Source organism: Hetaerina americana, unplaced genomic scaffold, assembly GCF_022747635.1.
Source record: "Hetaerina americana unplaced genomic scaffold, ioHetAmer1.1.p SCAF_98, whole genome shotgun sequence".
NCBI classification, from domain to species: Eukaryota; Metazoa; Arthropoda; class Insecta; order Odonata; family Calopterygidae; genus Hetaerina; species Hetaerina americana.
The window spans coordinates 200,160-217,646 of record NW_027287627.1 but is presented as its reverse complement, the minus strand read 5'-3'; the positions used below and the strand labels follow the sequence as shown (position 1 = coordinate 217,646).

At 33.0% G+C, this 17,487-nt stretch overlaps 2 protein-coding genes across 2 annotated transcripts; both read left to right on the top strand.

Annotated features, from left to right (window-relative positions):
- The first annotated feature begins 6,246 nt into the window (after nt 1–6,246).
- LOC139699911 (zinc finger protein Paris-like) lies at nt 6,247–13,969 on the top strand. Its single transcript, XM_071598324.1, has 5 exons — nt 6,247–6,312; nt 7,069–7,182; nt 12,382–12,505; nt 13,271–13,759; nt 13,959–13,969. Exons 3-5 carry the CDS (start codon nt 12,409–12,411, stop codon nt 13,967–13,969), a joined length of 597 nt encoding a protein of 198 aa, XP_071454425.1. The 5' UTR covers nt 6,247–6,312; nt 7,069–7,182; nt 12,382–12,408.
- A 7-nt stretch (nt 13,970–13,976) lies between these two features.
- Nucleotides 13,977–14,839, top strand: LOC139699904 (zinc finger protein 70-like). The gene has a single exon (XM_071598316.1). It carries the CDS (start codon nt 13,978–13,980, stop codon nt 14,671–14,673), a length of 696 nt encoding a protein of 231 aa, XP_071454417.1. The 5' UTR covers nt 13,977; the 3' UTR covers nt 14,674–14,839.
- Nucleotides 14,840–17,487: the final 2,648 nt, after the last annotated feature.

Below are 17,487 nucleotides of genomic sequence, written 5' to 3'. Positions count from 1 at the left end.
GTTAAAGATGAGGATTAGCTATTACTTATTCCTTATTAGGACACGAAAAAACATAGGTATGCATGAAAATTGCCAGGTGACTCAGATAGGACTTAGTGAGGTAATTATTACTGAGGTTTAAGAAGAATTAGGCATTAAAAATTAAATAATAAATTAACACAAATGAAACTAGTATAAAAACTATTGTATAAATGCTGACTGAGGCTATGGAAAGTCGACAGAGTAAGGGTGGAATTGATACACTATACAGTAATGCAGACTGATTTTCATTTGTCCAATGTCATTGGCTTCCTGATCCTATTATACTTTCAGGGAGAGATTATTGGAAGGGAGAATGGTGAGAAAGTGCGTTAAATAATAAATTTATTTTCCACGTGAATGTGAATTTTTTTATGCTGGAATATGTATGATCAGTTACCATATTATCTGCCACTTCATTGTCTGACAAATGACTGCTACCTTCCTCTATTGATGCAACAATTGATGAATGAATATCACCTTCTGGAGAAGTAGGTCATCCAATGGCAATATCAACCTCCTCTTTGACAATAATCATGTCATCTGGGATGCCACAGCCCTCTTGTCAATATCATCACTGTCAATCAAGTTGTCAGAATAATCTTTCTCGAATTCACCAGGAATGTATTGCAAAGCATTAAAATTCCATAATTCATTAAAATGCTCTGTCAAAATTTATAAATTAGAGTATCAATGTAATAAATCCTTATGTCAAAACTCTTTCATATATTTCTAATGAGAATTATATGAGACTAACTCATTTTGCAAAAAAATAACAATTGTACCAAAAGGCAATTAAATTGCTGACATCAACTATTCATAAAAGAGATTACATATAACTGCATGGTGGACTACAATTTAAATGTAAGTTTTGGTAAGGACAACAAAATAGAAATCTGATGCATTTTATTAATCTTGCCAAAGAAATACAACAGCAGACTATATAATTGGTTAAATAATAAACAGAGGTTAATCATTTTTAGAAAAAAAGGAACCATTGTGGAGATATGTTGTGAGGATATGGACACAACCTAATAGACTATGCCATTAACATGTATTAACACCAGAATGCACGTAACTCCTCTCGCCTAAACTTATATATACATTTGGACAACAGTGTACGGAATATATAAACCAAATACCAATTCATTTAAGATATCTAACGAACAAAATTTTTAAAACACTTAGCAAGACAACTTTACTTACTTTGGCATCTATTAAATCCTCTATCGTATTTTCCAAATTTATTTGGAATTTAGTATTCTAAACCGAAAACATTGACCAACAGACCGCGACTGTTGATCAATGATACGCCCATTGATTTACTAGACAATCTAACGTCAGAGAAATAATGCAATTTGTCAAAATGTATTGAACGTGTATTAAAAGTTATTAACACAGCCGAAAGAATTAAGTAAACAACGTTATAGCAGGGCATTTGCATTTCGTTTTTCTTTTGTTACACTCAATTGAGTTGTGATGCTATGGATTGAAATGGAAATAAATGATCTTAATCCGATCCTAATATTTGGGGTTATTTCAATGTAATCTACGAATTAGGTAAATTAAAAAATCTACCCTTTAATACATGTTTATTATGCGATGAAGTATGATAGGCATTCTTTAATATAAAGTGGAAAGCAAAAAAACTAATTACTTGGTGAATGTTTTGTTCATTCTTTCGACGACTGTTTAAACACCATCTGCAGAGTTAAAATACGGCTTTAGCGGATATTCTGATCGTTTTCAAGTCTACAGAAGAATTGAACTAAAAACCAACTATAGAAGTACACGGCCGTTTTTCACACATTACTTCACGCAGCATTTAAAGTTTTAAATATTGCAATAACATATAAAATACGTAGCTCGTCTGCTGACCACTTGCATTTCGTTCTTCATTTGTTAGGAAGTTGTTTGAATGCAAAAGGAATAGGCTGGTCTAAAAAGAGAGGATCTTATTCCAGATCACACATATGAAAACCTTTCTCGCGATTACTCAGATTTCATTCAATGCGGAGTCTTGGAAAATCGGAATCCGCCTTTCCTAAGATATTTTTGATCTTTTGTAGTATCAATGAAATCATAGAATTGGAAAATAAATAAATGAATGAAAACATTGCTGTTCCGTTCTTTCATTTCAAGATCCGTGTCAAAAGGTTTACAATAACCATTGTTTACGAGGCAAACATTCAAGATTAACCAAAAATAAAGGCATCTATCAGCCGTCGTAATTCTAGAGTAATGAAATTAAATTATAAGTTCTACTGTACCATTTTTTCACTAGGCTTCTTTAAGAATACTCGTCAAAATAATTATTCGATAGAATTTGATGAACTGCTCTAATAGTTATAAATGGGCCTAGGAAAATCTGGGAGGCAGAGTATCGTAGGGATTATATCATAGGGCCATAATACTATTATTATCTTGAGCTAATGGAAAACTCTGATCGTTTGAACTACCATAATAACGAACAACTAGCTTTGATTATACAAATATGGGTGGGAATAGTATCTAAGGGATACATCCCAGATAGGAAAGGACGCTATTCCACATACTGTCCATGTCTGAAACTGCTATCAGGGGCGCATGGGGAAAGAAGAATCAGTATGAGCAGCTTTAGGAGTATGACTATGGCATGCCGTCTCTTCTTTTGTCACCTGTCCTGCTAAATGTATAATAGGCGTTCATTGGAGCCTAATGTATTATGTGTGTGGAGAAAAATGTAGGAGGTTAAGCAGACATGACTGAAAACGGATAAAAATGGGCAAATAAGGGAGGAGTTTGGGGATTGTTTGGGAGAAATCCAAAGGATGGATCATTATTGAATTTTAATGATGCATGAAATCGTTAATTCACTATTCATTCAAAATAAACTGAATTTTATTTTAATAAAAACACAGAACTGCCATTAAAACTTTGATTTACAGCAAGTTTTTTCTGGAGTAAACAGGTCAAGAAAAATCTAAATATTAATATTGTAGCTTTTGCTAAAAAGGTATGAGTAGTAATTAACACATGATTTTGGACTTGCCTCTTTATATTAAACGAAAACCCGGAATTAATGAATTCACATTACAAACGTCATTTATTTGGAAAATTACTGAGCAGAAGAATATCAGCAAATACTTAGGAAAATAACTATCAATTTAAATGGTCTAATTAAAAACAAATAACAGAGCAATTCAAACTTTACTTTTATAATTATTTCAAATCATTTGTCTTCTGTCTAACAGTCGTTGTATGTTTAAAAATCCATGCCATGGTTTTGTTTCAACTTCCGATGTTAAAATTTATTAACTCAAAAAAAATGACGTATTAAGTAATTCGTGCTTGGTTCATTAACACATTAAAAAGGTAACTTATGCCAGAAATGATTTCATGAATATTTTTTTCACTCTGAATAGTGACGCTTTCTGAAAAATGTTTTATCCGAAAACTCAGCTTATCACAACATCATTTTAAAAAGATGAAACTTGGGGGTTAACTTATAAATAATAAATAAGGTTAACTCTAATACTACGGAATTGTAATATTATTTTTAAATTGTCCTTTTTAGGTAACCATATACTATTTTAAACTCTTGCTATTTGAAGAGTTTTATTTGTTGATAAGAATGATTACACTCAATTAAGTGAGAGATTAAATAATTATAAGATGCGGAAATTTATTTGAATTTGGTGATCACTTGGAGCCAAAATATAACCAGATCGACTCTACACCTCGCACTTAGTAATCGATTCAGAACAAACGACCCATCGATATGTAGACGGCCATCTTGGAATCTATTGCTTACGAGTTTTTAATGTTGCCGTTTTTAAGTGCTACGAAGATGTCTCGACAAGAAAGTTTAAAGTGTAGATTATGTCTTGGCCGTGGTGGTCGGTTGACAAATATTTTTAGTGAAAACGACGATGCTGAGCAGTTGGTACGGGAAGCAATAGAAGAGTTATTGGAATTGAAAGTAAGCTAGCCATGAATGTTTACGTTTTCACCATGACGCTTTTATGGTAATTTTACCACAAATTTGTCGGTATTTCCCTGTTTTGGGTCAATATAAAGCCTTTGCATCACTATGTTAATAATAAGAGTCCTTTTGAGAGAAGATGTGTGGGGTTTATTAGCTTGATAATCTTGTTTTCGTAGGTATTGGAGGATAGAAGCCACCCGTGGTTTATTTGCTATCAGTGCTTTAAAATACTGACCGATTTCTATATGTTTAAGCAGCAATGCTACGAAAACAATCTTACGTTGGAGAGGCAAACGGAATACAAACAGGAAGAGGGAAATATTTGCCGCGAAAAGGTGAGTTGTCTCCAAGTTATGTTTTTATTTTATAATGTCCGTGGTAACAATATCCGTTACGAATTTAGTCATATTTTTCAATAAACGTGTTTATATTTAATAGATTTCATTCCAAGTGTACAAATGCCTAAATGGCTAATAACCGAATGGCAAATACGGGCATCGACTTAAAAGTTGTGAATATTGTTCGCATTAACGATGTTCGTGAGAAATAATTGAATACTTGATTAATTAGAAGAGAATGTGTGAGAGTACTTAGACTGCCTTTTTTTCAAAAATTCGTGAAAATAATTGATAAAAAAAGGCAATTACGTTTCATTAATTGTAAAAAAAATAATAAAAAAGATAATGAATTTACGTATGTACCACTGTGAAATATAATCTCGTGTGAAAATAATATATTGTAGTAATGACTTCTTGTTCAAAAGCCAGTAGAACCCTATTTTCTTGAAGAAATTTCCTCCTCATGAAGAAACTCCAAGAATTATTAAGTAAAATGTGCAATTGTGTAATTTTTAATCAGCGCTATCAACATAATTTGTAATTTGAATCGGAGTTACATCTATAATTACTTTTTACCAATTGTGCAGCTTAATTGTATATAGGCATCATAGTTGCGCAAGGATTAAAAATTAATGCAGGTGCCAAAAAGGTGTAAAGTGGACGTTGGAAAATTGATAAATCCTTTTCTTATGTTTTATTTATTCATATTGAATAAAGTATTTTTCCATTGAGATCTTCTCTAATAACTAATGACATAGTCAGAAACACTTGTTTTTAATTTTTTAAACGTTATTAATATTTTTGTTACAACGTAATTTAAGCTTCTTATTACATTTTATAATAATTTTCCAAAGATAAGAATGTTATCCACCCATGCTAATGTATAAGCTGGACATTTTATATTACAAAACAGGCAGTTTATGAGGTATATGCTCATAATTTATTCATCAAATGTGGCATTGGTGCATCAAGGAGAGCTTATATTTTCCCAATTTATCTTGTTTTATAATTAAATTAAATAATTGACTTTCCAATTCGACATACTTTTGTCGACCTTTCACCTTGAAGAGTGGTAGGCCTAGGAGTGGGGAGTGAGAGGGATACAAAATTCATTGGCAAGGATATCTTTGCAACAGATGCATTTCAAAATCTGCAACTGCTCAAAGCATCAAGCCTTTGACATTTATATGCAAAATAAATAATTTAAGTCAAAGTAATATCAGTGGACACTTTTGATGAGTTTCTTTGCAAAGAGGAATGTTAAGCTCTTATTTTTTACACATTTGGTTTTCTTTAATTCTTTCCCTAAATTTTCCATCCTGTAGTTTTTCAGTTCATTTTGGAAACAAATTTATCTAGAGAATGACTAGCATATTTTCTTATTTATATAAATTATTGGTTTTAATTGTTTAACACTTATAGTTTTGAATGATTCCACAATTTAGAATAATTCTCATTCAGTCATTGGAGAATGTCTGAAATTTATATTTTTACTTTATATATATCAAATGATAACCTAATACAATTCATTTTTTAAGATAGTATCTGTTCAAAATTTCTAATCCTTAAATGTTGAAATTAGCAAACATAATGTCTTTCTGTATTTTAGAATTTTTTAGATTATTTATTGGTTTTGCTGTGATACCTAGCCCCACTATATGTAAATAGAAATAATCTTCTCCCGGATTAAAATGAAAATATGTTATGCCATAAGCATAAGATATTAGGACAAAAGCCCTGCTGTTTAATTTCAAATTGCAATTATCACAATCATTTTCATTCAATAAAAAATTGTTGATTTTGCACTCTACTTTAATTTATAGGTTGCTAGTCATATTTTTTATTATTTTCAAAATTTTTAACAATTATGTACAGATCACAATGAAAAGAGAGATGATGGATGTTGGAAAGCCGGAGGGTATTGAAATTCCAGCAAGCCAGGATGAAGTGAACCATTATATTCAAATTCAGGAAGAGACTTCTGTTGAGGTAAGGGAAAATTGAGAGTAATTAAGAGTATTTCATGTCTAATGTAGAAATGCCTAAAGGTCTAAGGACCAAATGGCAAATACGGGAAATGACTTAAAAATTGTGAATATTTTATACATAAGATGTGTACATAGGAAAAAATTGAATAATGATTTGTTTATTAAAGAGCATGGGTAAGAGTACTTAGCCTGGCTTTCTTTGACGTGTTTTATTCTGATTACAATTATGGTATTTTTCATCATTATATCTTAGCATTCATTTTTTATGCTTTGTATACATAAATAGTTATGGAAACAATTATTTCCATAGCATTGCCAAAGTAATTCCTCTGTATTTTGGTATGTTTACTACTCTGTTAGATTAATTAATGTATTCATTTTTAATAGATGGACTTTTATGTAGAAATATTTCAATTGTGTAAACATTGGACCAATGGTAGTTTTTCATTTAATCTTGGGTAAACATACAAATTGCCAAGAAAATGACTAGCATCTAATCCTTATATAGTTAAAGTTATAGGGTCATATGCTCAAAACATACAATTTTGAATGATTCCTGATAAAAGAAGAATTCTCAATTTGTCATTGTGTAATGTCTGAGATTTACATTTCACTTCATATATGACCAATGATAACCTAACATAAATCATTTTTGTTACACAATATCTTTCCAAAATTCTCGTACTTAAATGGTAAAACTGGCAAAGCTAGTCATATTTATTTATTATTGTTCATCATTTTTAACAAATATATGCAGATCACTGTGAAAAGGGAGAATGTGGATATTGAAGAGTCGGAGGTTATTGAAATTCCAGCTAGCAAGGAGGAAGTGGACTACAATATTCAAATTCAGGAAAGGACTTCTCTTGAGGTAAGGGAAAAATAAGAGCGTTTGTGTCATAATGACAAATGCTTAATTTTTCAAGTCATGATAACCATGAGAGGAACAGATGTTTACTTTTTATGCTGTAAATTTTATGCTATTTATTTAATTATACTATATTAGTCTTTCTGACTTATGTTTTTGGCCATATAGTTTTACTGTAATTCCTCTCCAATGAAAAAGGCAAAAGCATTGAATTACTGCTCATGATATAGGTGGTGTATTCAAATAGGTGAATATAGTGATTTGTCAGTGTTTTAAGAGGAGATAAGGTATTCCCAGGATTCCATAGCAAATTAAAGTGTTAAGATAGATAATGGCTATTATGTAGCATGACATGTATTAGATTTGTGTGAAAATTGAGGCAGGATTTAATTTTAAGAACAGGAAATAGACAGCTTGTGCCAAGTAAGGAGATATATCAGAATTGTAAAGATGCTGTTTTTAATAAGGTGTTCTGTTACTATTCAGCTGATAGGGCTGGATAAAATGTTCTGATACAACTTCAAATTCCTGTTTTTTACTGGGATAACTTAGTTTATCCTTATCTTTATTCTTTTTAATACCTCTACGTACAAATCATATTATTTGTTATTTCCCTGACACATAAATTTATTATTCGTAGCCAGGTATTTGATGCATTCAGTGGGCTTGGTTAGGCTGGAATGCCTTTAATGACAGGAGCACTCAGATATGCACCAATTCTCATTTCTTAACTATCTGCTATTTGCAGGTTTTGAAAGGTTTTCAATCACCCTAACAGAGAAGTGGTCATCAAAAGATTGGCAATGGGAGGCAGGGTGATTAAGGATGGGATAGTTAAAGATCATGATGGTTTTGGTAGAATAGTATTGGTTATGATGAAGAGGGAAATGGTGGTGTTTCAGTGAATGATGTACTAGGCAGGGCAGAAGTTACAGTAAAGGCTAAGTTCACAGATTGTTTAATTTTATGGTATTTGGATAAAGAAGTGATGATAAGGTAACGGCTTTTCAGGCAGTTTGGTTCAAAAAGAGGAGTTTATTGGGTTGAAGGTTTGAGAATGTTACTCTTCAGCAGTTTTTCAGGTTTCCCACTTTTTCTGAGACAGTGAAGTAGCTGGTTGATGTATTTTTATTGGGGAGGAGTGTTCTTGTAGAAACAAAAGCCACTGACAAAGTGAGAAGGGGATGAAGGATTTTGTATGTCATGGTTGGCCACAGTTCAAATAAATTTATTGTTGATAGTTGGTAAGTTTCGTTCAAACTGTTAAAATTATTTTTCTAGGTGTGAATGTTGATAGCTAGGAAATTTATATTCGAGTCAGATGTAGATTAATTGAAAGATACTGTGAAAAAGAAGAAGAAAAAGACATGACAGTATGGTTTGAGTATTACTTTGATGAGAGAACTTATGTTCAAGTTTATCCATTATTAGATTGTCATATGCATGAGCTATAGTCATTCACATTCACTGCATTTTTCAAAGACCCTTCAAAAAGTAAGGTCTTGCATTGCTTTTTATGGAAAAAGAAATGTATTGTCAACTTTGTTTAAACCTTAAGAAAACCTGAAGATTTAAAGTTGCCTTGACAATCAATCATGTTTTTTATCCTTGTAAACAGCTTCATAATACTTGAGTCATACCTTTCTCATGCCACATCATAAAGCCAACTGACTCCTGCTTTTTGCACTTCCTTGTCTGACTTGAATATGTCCTCAAAGGTGTTATTATGCAAGAGCCTCTGGGCACTCCCCTTACCTTTTCACTAAGTACCAGTCACAGTATAAATGTCACAAGAGATTCCACGGTTGACCTGTGACTGAGTTTTGGAAGGATTAAGGCATCTTCACATATCCAAGCAAGTGAGTGATTGGCAGGCCTCTGGTGCAGAGAGAAACCTCTCGTAAGCCCTGATAGTGGGAGTGCATGCGATAAGCAGGGATCAATGCTGCTTAGTATATCCAAGCTAGAGAGGGTGTGATTATTTTGCTTTTATTATTATTATACTATGTGTGACTGATAGGCCAGTGGTGCAGAGGGAACCTCTTATAAGCCCTGATTGAATGCTATATATTACATCAAAGCTAGAGGGTAGGTGATTATTTTTCATTTGTTACAATTCTTAATTTTAATCCATTAGGTGTGATTATTGAACCGCTGACGGAGAGAGAAACCTCTTGTTAGCCCTGCTATAGTGTAAGTGCAAGCAAGAAGTAAGGATGAATGCTGCTTAGTACATCCAAGCTAGATAGTTTGTAATCATTTTTGTTTTATTTTTATATTATGTGTGACTGATGGGCCACTGTTTCAGGGAAAATCTCTTGTAAGCCCTAATAGAATGTGATTCTTGAGACTATCAAGGATTTAGGCTATATAGCACATCCAAGCTAGAGGGTTGGTGATTATTTTTTATTTATTTTGATTTTAAATTTTATTTCGCTAATAATAGTGTAATTAGTGGGCCCTTTATGGAGAGGGAAACCTCTTGTAAACCCTGTTAGATTGTGAGCTCATGCTACAAGCAAGGATCAATGCTATATAGTACATCAAATCTATAAAGTTTATAATTTTTTTTAATAATTACATTCCTTATGACTTACGGGCCAGTGGTGCAGAGGGAATTTCTCCTAAGCCCTGATTGAATGTAAGTGCTTGATACTAGCAGGGATATATGCTATATAATACATCCAAACATGAGAGTATGTAATTATTTTCCATTTGTAATAATTTTTCATTTTATTTCCCTTTGTGTGATTAGTGTGCCCCTGATGCCGAGAGAAATGTCTCATAACACCTTATAGAGTGTGAGTGCATCTGACTAGCAAGTATCAATTATATATAGCCCAAGCTAGATAGTGCGTGATTTATTTAGTCTTCCATTTCATCATTCTAACTGTTTACTGTTTCCAATAATTTCAATTATTTTTAGTTTATTTATTGTATTTCTTATTGTTTTATATTCAGTTATTTATTTTTATATTATTTATTGATTTACTGCTACTTCTAATTTCCCCCACCCATCCTTTGCTCATTCATTAGAGTACGGCTGGGGTTGACTCTACTCGTTATATTTGGAGGTAATTGGTACTCTGAATCATTGGTAGCATATGAAATGAGGGTTCTCAGGATTATGCAAGAATATGATAAGTCCGCTGAGGGAAGGCCAAATTAGAGTACTATTTAAGAAGGTAAAATCATTATCAGAAAGTAAGGGGGAAAGATCTATGGTAGCAATTAAAGATAAGTTGTGTAAGATTATAGCTGACATAGAAAAGATCCAAGAGAATTGAAAGGAATAAAGGGAAAAACTGTCTGTTAAAGAACTTCGGCCAACATGGTAACATACAGTTAGAACTTGACTCAGATAAAAAAAGCTAAGACAAAGAAAATATCCAAGAAACTTGGAAAGAATATACAAAGAACTGAATGTTTAAGAACTATGGTCACCAAGCTTAAGCATAGAAAAGTAAGATGACAGTGAAGAAGATGGCTTAGGTCCAGGCATATCCAATGATGACATAAAAAGGGCTTAATAGCAGATTAAGTTAAATAAGGTATTAAGGGTAGACAATATGTTTGCAGAATTACCAAAATATTTTGGTAGATATGAGAATAATGGACTGATTTATATTGGCTAAGAGACTTTGTGATAAGTTTTAATTCCTTTCCAAACAAATTAAAGGTCACATCATATGAAGATTACAGAACAATAAGTTTGAAATGCTTCCTATCTAAAGTGGTTCTTTGTATTGTCGATAAAAAGATAGATTCGGGCAAATAATTACTCAGGGGATTTTTAGTCTGGGTTCAGGAAAGGGAGAGGCATGCTGAATGCTTTTGAATGAATGAGAACACTAATCAAGAAAAATTTAGATTACAATCAGTGTGTACCTATCTTTTTTGATTTCAAAAGCTCATTTGATAGAGTGAATTGGGATGAACTAATGAGTAAATGTGGAAAATAAGAAAAGATAGAATAAGCAGGAGGCTAATCATTAACCTGCATATATCTCAGACTTGGAAGGTGTAAGTGAAGAACAGAGGGTCATGTTGGGCAGTGCTAGGAAGAGATGTAAGGCAGGGTTGTCAATTATATCATAGCTATGGAATAAGAATCAAAATTAATGAAAAAAGATTGTAGAATTTTAAAGAAAAGAAAAAAAGGAGGGCAAAAACTGCTTTACTGATCTAGATTGTGTTCAGTACCAATACTGTCAATGCAGCAGTGAGGTAAGGAGAAAACCTGCACTAGGAAATGAGGCAATAACAAGGAAGGAGTAAATGTCAGGGATGTGAAGTAAAGATGTAAAGAAAAGACTGGTTCAAATTTGGTATAGGACATTTAGAGAAGTAGATTGAAGGCTTTTGAAATGAGGGTATATAAAAGGATAGAGAAAATGTAATTGACCAAATAGAAAACAAATCAGGAAGTGCTAGAGATTGTGGGCAAAGGTATAGGTTTGTCCAAAAATCCTATGAAGGCAGCAAAAATTGGAGGAAAGCCATATTGACTGGCAATAGGAGCCTAAAAACTGTAATAAAAGGGAGAATGCTAGTCAAGTGAGGAAAGGGCAGGAACAAGATAAGAATTTTGGATGGGGTAAAGGGAAAAAGTACTCAGAGATGAAGACTGAGATAATGTAAAGTTTGTCACTTGATTTTGTTTTGTTAGCAGTTGCAAAAATACCTATTTGGTTGTTATGTCCATCCATAATCTAACTTAACTGCTGACTACCTAAACAAAATAATAATGCATATGAAGTTAGCACTAGTTGGCAAAGTGCACAGCCTCAGTTAATGGGTTCTTAATATCTGTTCAATAGGGCTAAGGCCAAGTCTCAAGAAGCATTTCTGTTTCTCACATTTTATTTTTTTAAAGAAAAAGGTTTGAAGTTTTTTACTGTGTAGAGTTGTAAGTGGTTACTTCTTTTGTATTTCTTAACAGAACAGGCTGACACAACTTCCCAGCAAGTCTTTAATAATCTCTGCATATATCAATCATATCAGCCTAACCAATGCAAGTCAATTGTTTGAAGAAAAAAATTTTTTTTTAAGAGGTATCAGCTAAAATACTATTTTTATATATTAATATAATGTGTACAAGTTAACAATTTTTTAATCTTAATTTTTAAAATAACATGTTTTTAAAACATATTTTTCATGCATATCCTGAAAATCTGTAATATTTTTTCTTTGATCTTGCAGGATCATTTGGCAAATGCAGAAGTAAATATGCCCTCTGAGGAGGAAGTGGAGATAAACGATGATTGTGATGCTGATATACCTCAGATGAAAGTAAGACTGGGAGAGAAGGTATTGCAGGAAGAAGGTAAGGAAAGCTGAAGGACTGTGCTATCCCTTCATCTTAGCTTATTTCTGGTGTAAAGAACTATTGGTGATTAACCCCTGCAGTTCTTCTAATGTATTGTGAAAAACTGCATTAACTTTTGAAAATTGTTTTAAATATAACTGAAAGGCCATTTAAAATATTATAATAAACTGCAAAAAAGATGATAATGTTATCATCAATTTGCAATTATTTATTAATGTATTTATTATTATTTATATAGCTACTCAGACTAGATCTTTAATTAATTTTGCTGTGTTTTCAAGCCATGCCTTAATTTTGCTTGATTATTCTGATTTTAGATGTTATCAGTTTAGAATTATAATGATATAACCAAAGTCAACCATTTTCCATTTCAATATATTATGTTTTATCCTAAGTTAGATCTAAATATCATGTGAAAGATGTCAATGCCATTCATTTGTTGTTTTTACATGTCCATTATTTACAGTTAAACTATTTTCTTTGGTTTTTGATGTCTATTATTTCTTAGTAAAGTATTTCTTGCTTTTGTTTGAAACAACAGCAACTTTGACTCTGATGAAGGTAAAAGACAAAGTGCTAAAAGGCCTAATTCAGATCAGCAATAAGTGAAGACAGATGCTTTGTTCCTGGGATTTTATTGCAACTGACATTGCTAACATACATATTTAGACCGATGAGTATGTACAGGCAAGAGTAGATGTATGATTGTATAAATGTATGCACCTTTTTAATGAATATCTACTTATACTTCAAATCTTTCAGATAAACACCAAAAAGAAGATGATGCAAGGAAAGCTGCATCAGCCACTCAACTGAATGTGTGTAAAATTTGCAACAAGGTATTTGAACAAAGGGACCTTCTCAAAGATCATGTAATGCATGTGCACCTTAACAAGGTGATGCAATTCAAGTGTGATGTTTGTTTGGAGGTATTTAAGAGAAAACATGACCTTGCAAGTCATGTCAAATTAGTGCATGCTCTTAAGAAGACGCACCAATGTGATTTCTGCTCCAAAAACTTTCTAAATTTCAGTAAACTGAAAATTCACATGTCAACGCACACTGAGGAAAGGCCATTCAAATGTGCATTGTGTTCAAAAGTTTTAGCTGGAAAGATACTTTTACAGAGGCACATGCTGACACATACTGTAGAAAGGCCACACAGATGTGAGATCTGTTCCAAAACATTTATTACCAAGAGTCACTTAAAAAGGCACATGCTAACACACACTGCTGAAAAACAACACAAGTGTAATATTTGTTCTAAACCATTTGCTACAAGTACTTGTCTAAAGCATCATATGTTGACACATGCTGGCGAAAAGCCATACAAATGCAACATCTGTTCAAAGGCATTCTCTCAGAAAAGTCATCTAAAGTCACACATGATGATACATTCTGGTAAAAAACCACACAAGTGTAAAGTCTGTTCAAAAGGATTCACTTCCAGATGTAACCTAAATTTACACATGATTACACACACTGGTGAAAAGCCATACAAGTGTGACTTTTGTTCAAAAGCCTTTGCTTTTAGCGGTAATCAAAAGAAGCACATACTGACACACACTGGTGTAAGGCCACACAAGTGCAAAATCTGTTCAAAAGCATTCACCCAGAGTGGTGGACTTAAGTCACACATAAAGACACACACTGGTGAAAGGCCACACCCGTGCAGCCTGTGTTCAAAAGAATTCATTATAAGTACTCAACTAAAGAGACACATGTTGAAACACACTGGGGAAAAGCCATACAAGTGCAACATCTGTTCAAAAGCTTTCATCCAAAGTGGTGAACTAAAGTCACACATAAAGACACACACTGGTGAAAACCTGCACTCGTGCAGCCTGTGTTCAAAAGCATTTATTCTAAGTAGTCATCTAAAGAGGCACATGTTGACACACACTGGGGAAAAGCCATACAACTGCAACATCTGCCCAAAAGCTTTCATCCAGAATGGCGAACTGAAGGCACACATAATGACATACACTGGAGAAAAGCCTATCAAGTGCACAATGTGTTTGAAAGCATTCATTCAGAGTAGTCAACTAAAGAGGCACATGCTGACACACACTGGAGAAAAGCCACACAAGTGCCATATGTGTTCAAAGGCATTCATTCAGCGTAGTCGTCTAATATCGCACATGATGACACACTCTGCAAAATGATCATAAAAATGTAAGATATGTCAATAATCATTCACTACCTGAAGCATTGTGAATAGAAGAGTGCTTAGGCTACATAAAATTGTGTATTAAGTGCATTAGACTGCTGAGAATTATTTGTTATTCCTTAACTCTTCCCAAATATTCACTTGCACTCTGGAAAAACCAATTGTAAAACATAAATTATAACTCTTTAACAGTGACATTGTCCTGTTTTATATAATTTTTTAATTAAAAAATAATTGATAAAGTTGAAAATCTCTGCATGATTATGGACATCATGATAACATTAATCTAAGAAGAAACGATTTCAACCAGAATTATAATTTCATAATTGTTTACATTTTAATCTTCTAATTCATCATTAACTCAAACATACCTATATTTTTTTCAATTTTGGAACTTCTAAATGTTAAATCAATTTTAAGGCTTATATATATATATATATATATATATATTTCATCTATTTGTACATCAATCATGCTAGGATAGTTATTAATAAGTTCATTTCAGTACTATCTACTAAGTTCAGTTTGTACAAGCCAAAACACTTGCCTCATGCCTTTTTGCTTAGAAATATACCTGCTTTTAATTTCCTTGAGGAATACGATGATGAGATAAAGATAATGCAAATTGGTTCTGCAAGAGAAAAAAGAAATTGTATTTTTCACAGGATATTGGAGTGTATATGTTCTCTCTTTGGCTAGTCAGTAAGTGTGGAAAGTCTAAGATGGACAGGGTTTAGATGTTAAGACTGTTGCTGAAGAAAAAATATGTAAAGTTGGGCATGGTTTGTTGACAAATGTTTATTGGTGAAGAATGAATTGTTCCATGGTGACTATGAAAGTAAGATGAAACAAGGCATCTGTCTATATCACACAGCGTTTGGTTAGGAAGAAGTAAAGGTATATTTACATAAATGCCCCTATGTTAATACTGGAATGCATTGAAGGTATTCCCTGGTTCTTGGTGGATGATCTTGGAGAATGCATTGCAGATGTCATCCTTAGGATTTTAAGAGTTTGGAGTACCTGGTTGTGCACAAAAATAGTGATTAGGACCCAGTTACATTCTGCTGAAATTTTATTCACAGTAATGAGAAATTGAGGTATTTCAGTCCGGAACACCCTGTATTTATGGAAGAGCTGAAAAAAGGGGGGTCGATGAGAAATTTTACCTATCTAAACATTTTGAGCTAGATTACCTCATTTCTCCTATATAAATTATTCATTATAAGGGTTTGAATAACTGGGTTTGGATATAAATTCCCTTTGCCAAACTGGAAGCATTTGATTTTGGTTTTCTTACTGCCAAAATACAGGCTTTAAAAACTTTGTTTATCTGCTGTTTTGATGCATTTTGTGCTGGACCAAAAGTTATTAATTTCATTAAATTGTAGCACAAAATAGATTTGCTTCCTCTTGAATCAGTTGAAATTTTGCAACAAAAATGTTTTGCACTTAGCTAATATCCATCTTTAATCACACTGCATTTAGTTTGGAGGAAATTAAGGTGTATCTATGTAAGTTCTAATGTATGTCAAGAATAGAACGCTGCAATTGCAATCCCCAGTTTTCTGTACAACTCTGGCGATTGTATTGCGGACTTCATTATAAAGAAAGTGGGTTGGGATGTTAGGACTTTAAAGGTTCTGTCTCTGCACCAAAATAGGCATTGGAACGATGTTACCTGTGGAATTTGCCTTTAGGATAAAGTGACATTGTAGTATTTCTGTCATGAGAACCATCTCTTGATGGAAGAAGGGGAAATAGGAGGACTACCTAGAAGGTTCACATATCTAGACATCCAAAATTTTGGGTTCCGAATGGGATTGGATATAAAGGTGCTTTGCCAAACCAGATTTTACTATTTGGGTATCTTTGGCACTAAAACTGGTTTTCATTCAATGCTTTGATGAATGTTTTGTTTCTTGCTAGTGGTAGACTTGGGAGCCATATCCCATATTTTGTGAAAATTCATAGCAAAAAATGGATCAATTTCCTCTTGAATTGTTGAAACATTGCTGCTAAATTTGTTTGGACATTTTCTTGTAAATGGCTTTCGGCAAATGCAGCACTCTCCTTGCCCAGAGATTACCCATCCCTAATTCCTTGTAAAAGTCATTTTGCACCTTTTCTTATAATAAAAACATGGCCATTTGATGTTTCATGTATTGCTTCACCTTATGGCCATCCTTCGAGTGGATTATTTCCAAGGGGTATAAGATCATGTTTGAATTATGCTTCTTACTTTTGAATGGTTCATATTGAAGGAGTTGAGCCCTTTACATTCTGTTAACTTTGGATTAATTTCCTCAGGGAGCAATGCATCCATCTTAAAGAATTCTAGGGCTGTAAGAAATTTAAGTTTATTCATTTCAACAGGAAATATATTATCCATGTACTGCAACAATATGTGTAAACAAACTACTTGTGAGATTTAGTTGAAACCGGTCTAAGGACATATGTATTCAGACAGAAACCCTAAATTTTTCTTGGTTTGGAATACCAACTATGGGCCAGGTACAGAATATTTCACCTTACCCAATTGTATCATTCCATTTTATATTCTTAGGAAATTCTTTATCTAAATGAGGTTTTTCCTCATTAAAGCAGCTGTATTCCTGCAATTCCATGGAAATAACAGATCATCCCTAATGAAGAAATTATATACATCACTTAAATTCCATAACAGCGCCTTGTTGAACTTGTGTTTCTAATGCATTAGAACTGGTCCAAATACTTCCATTTCTGAAAATATGCCAAGTGAATGAATTTTCCTTTTACCTGCAAATGGGTGATGAGGAGATATATCACC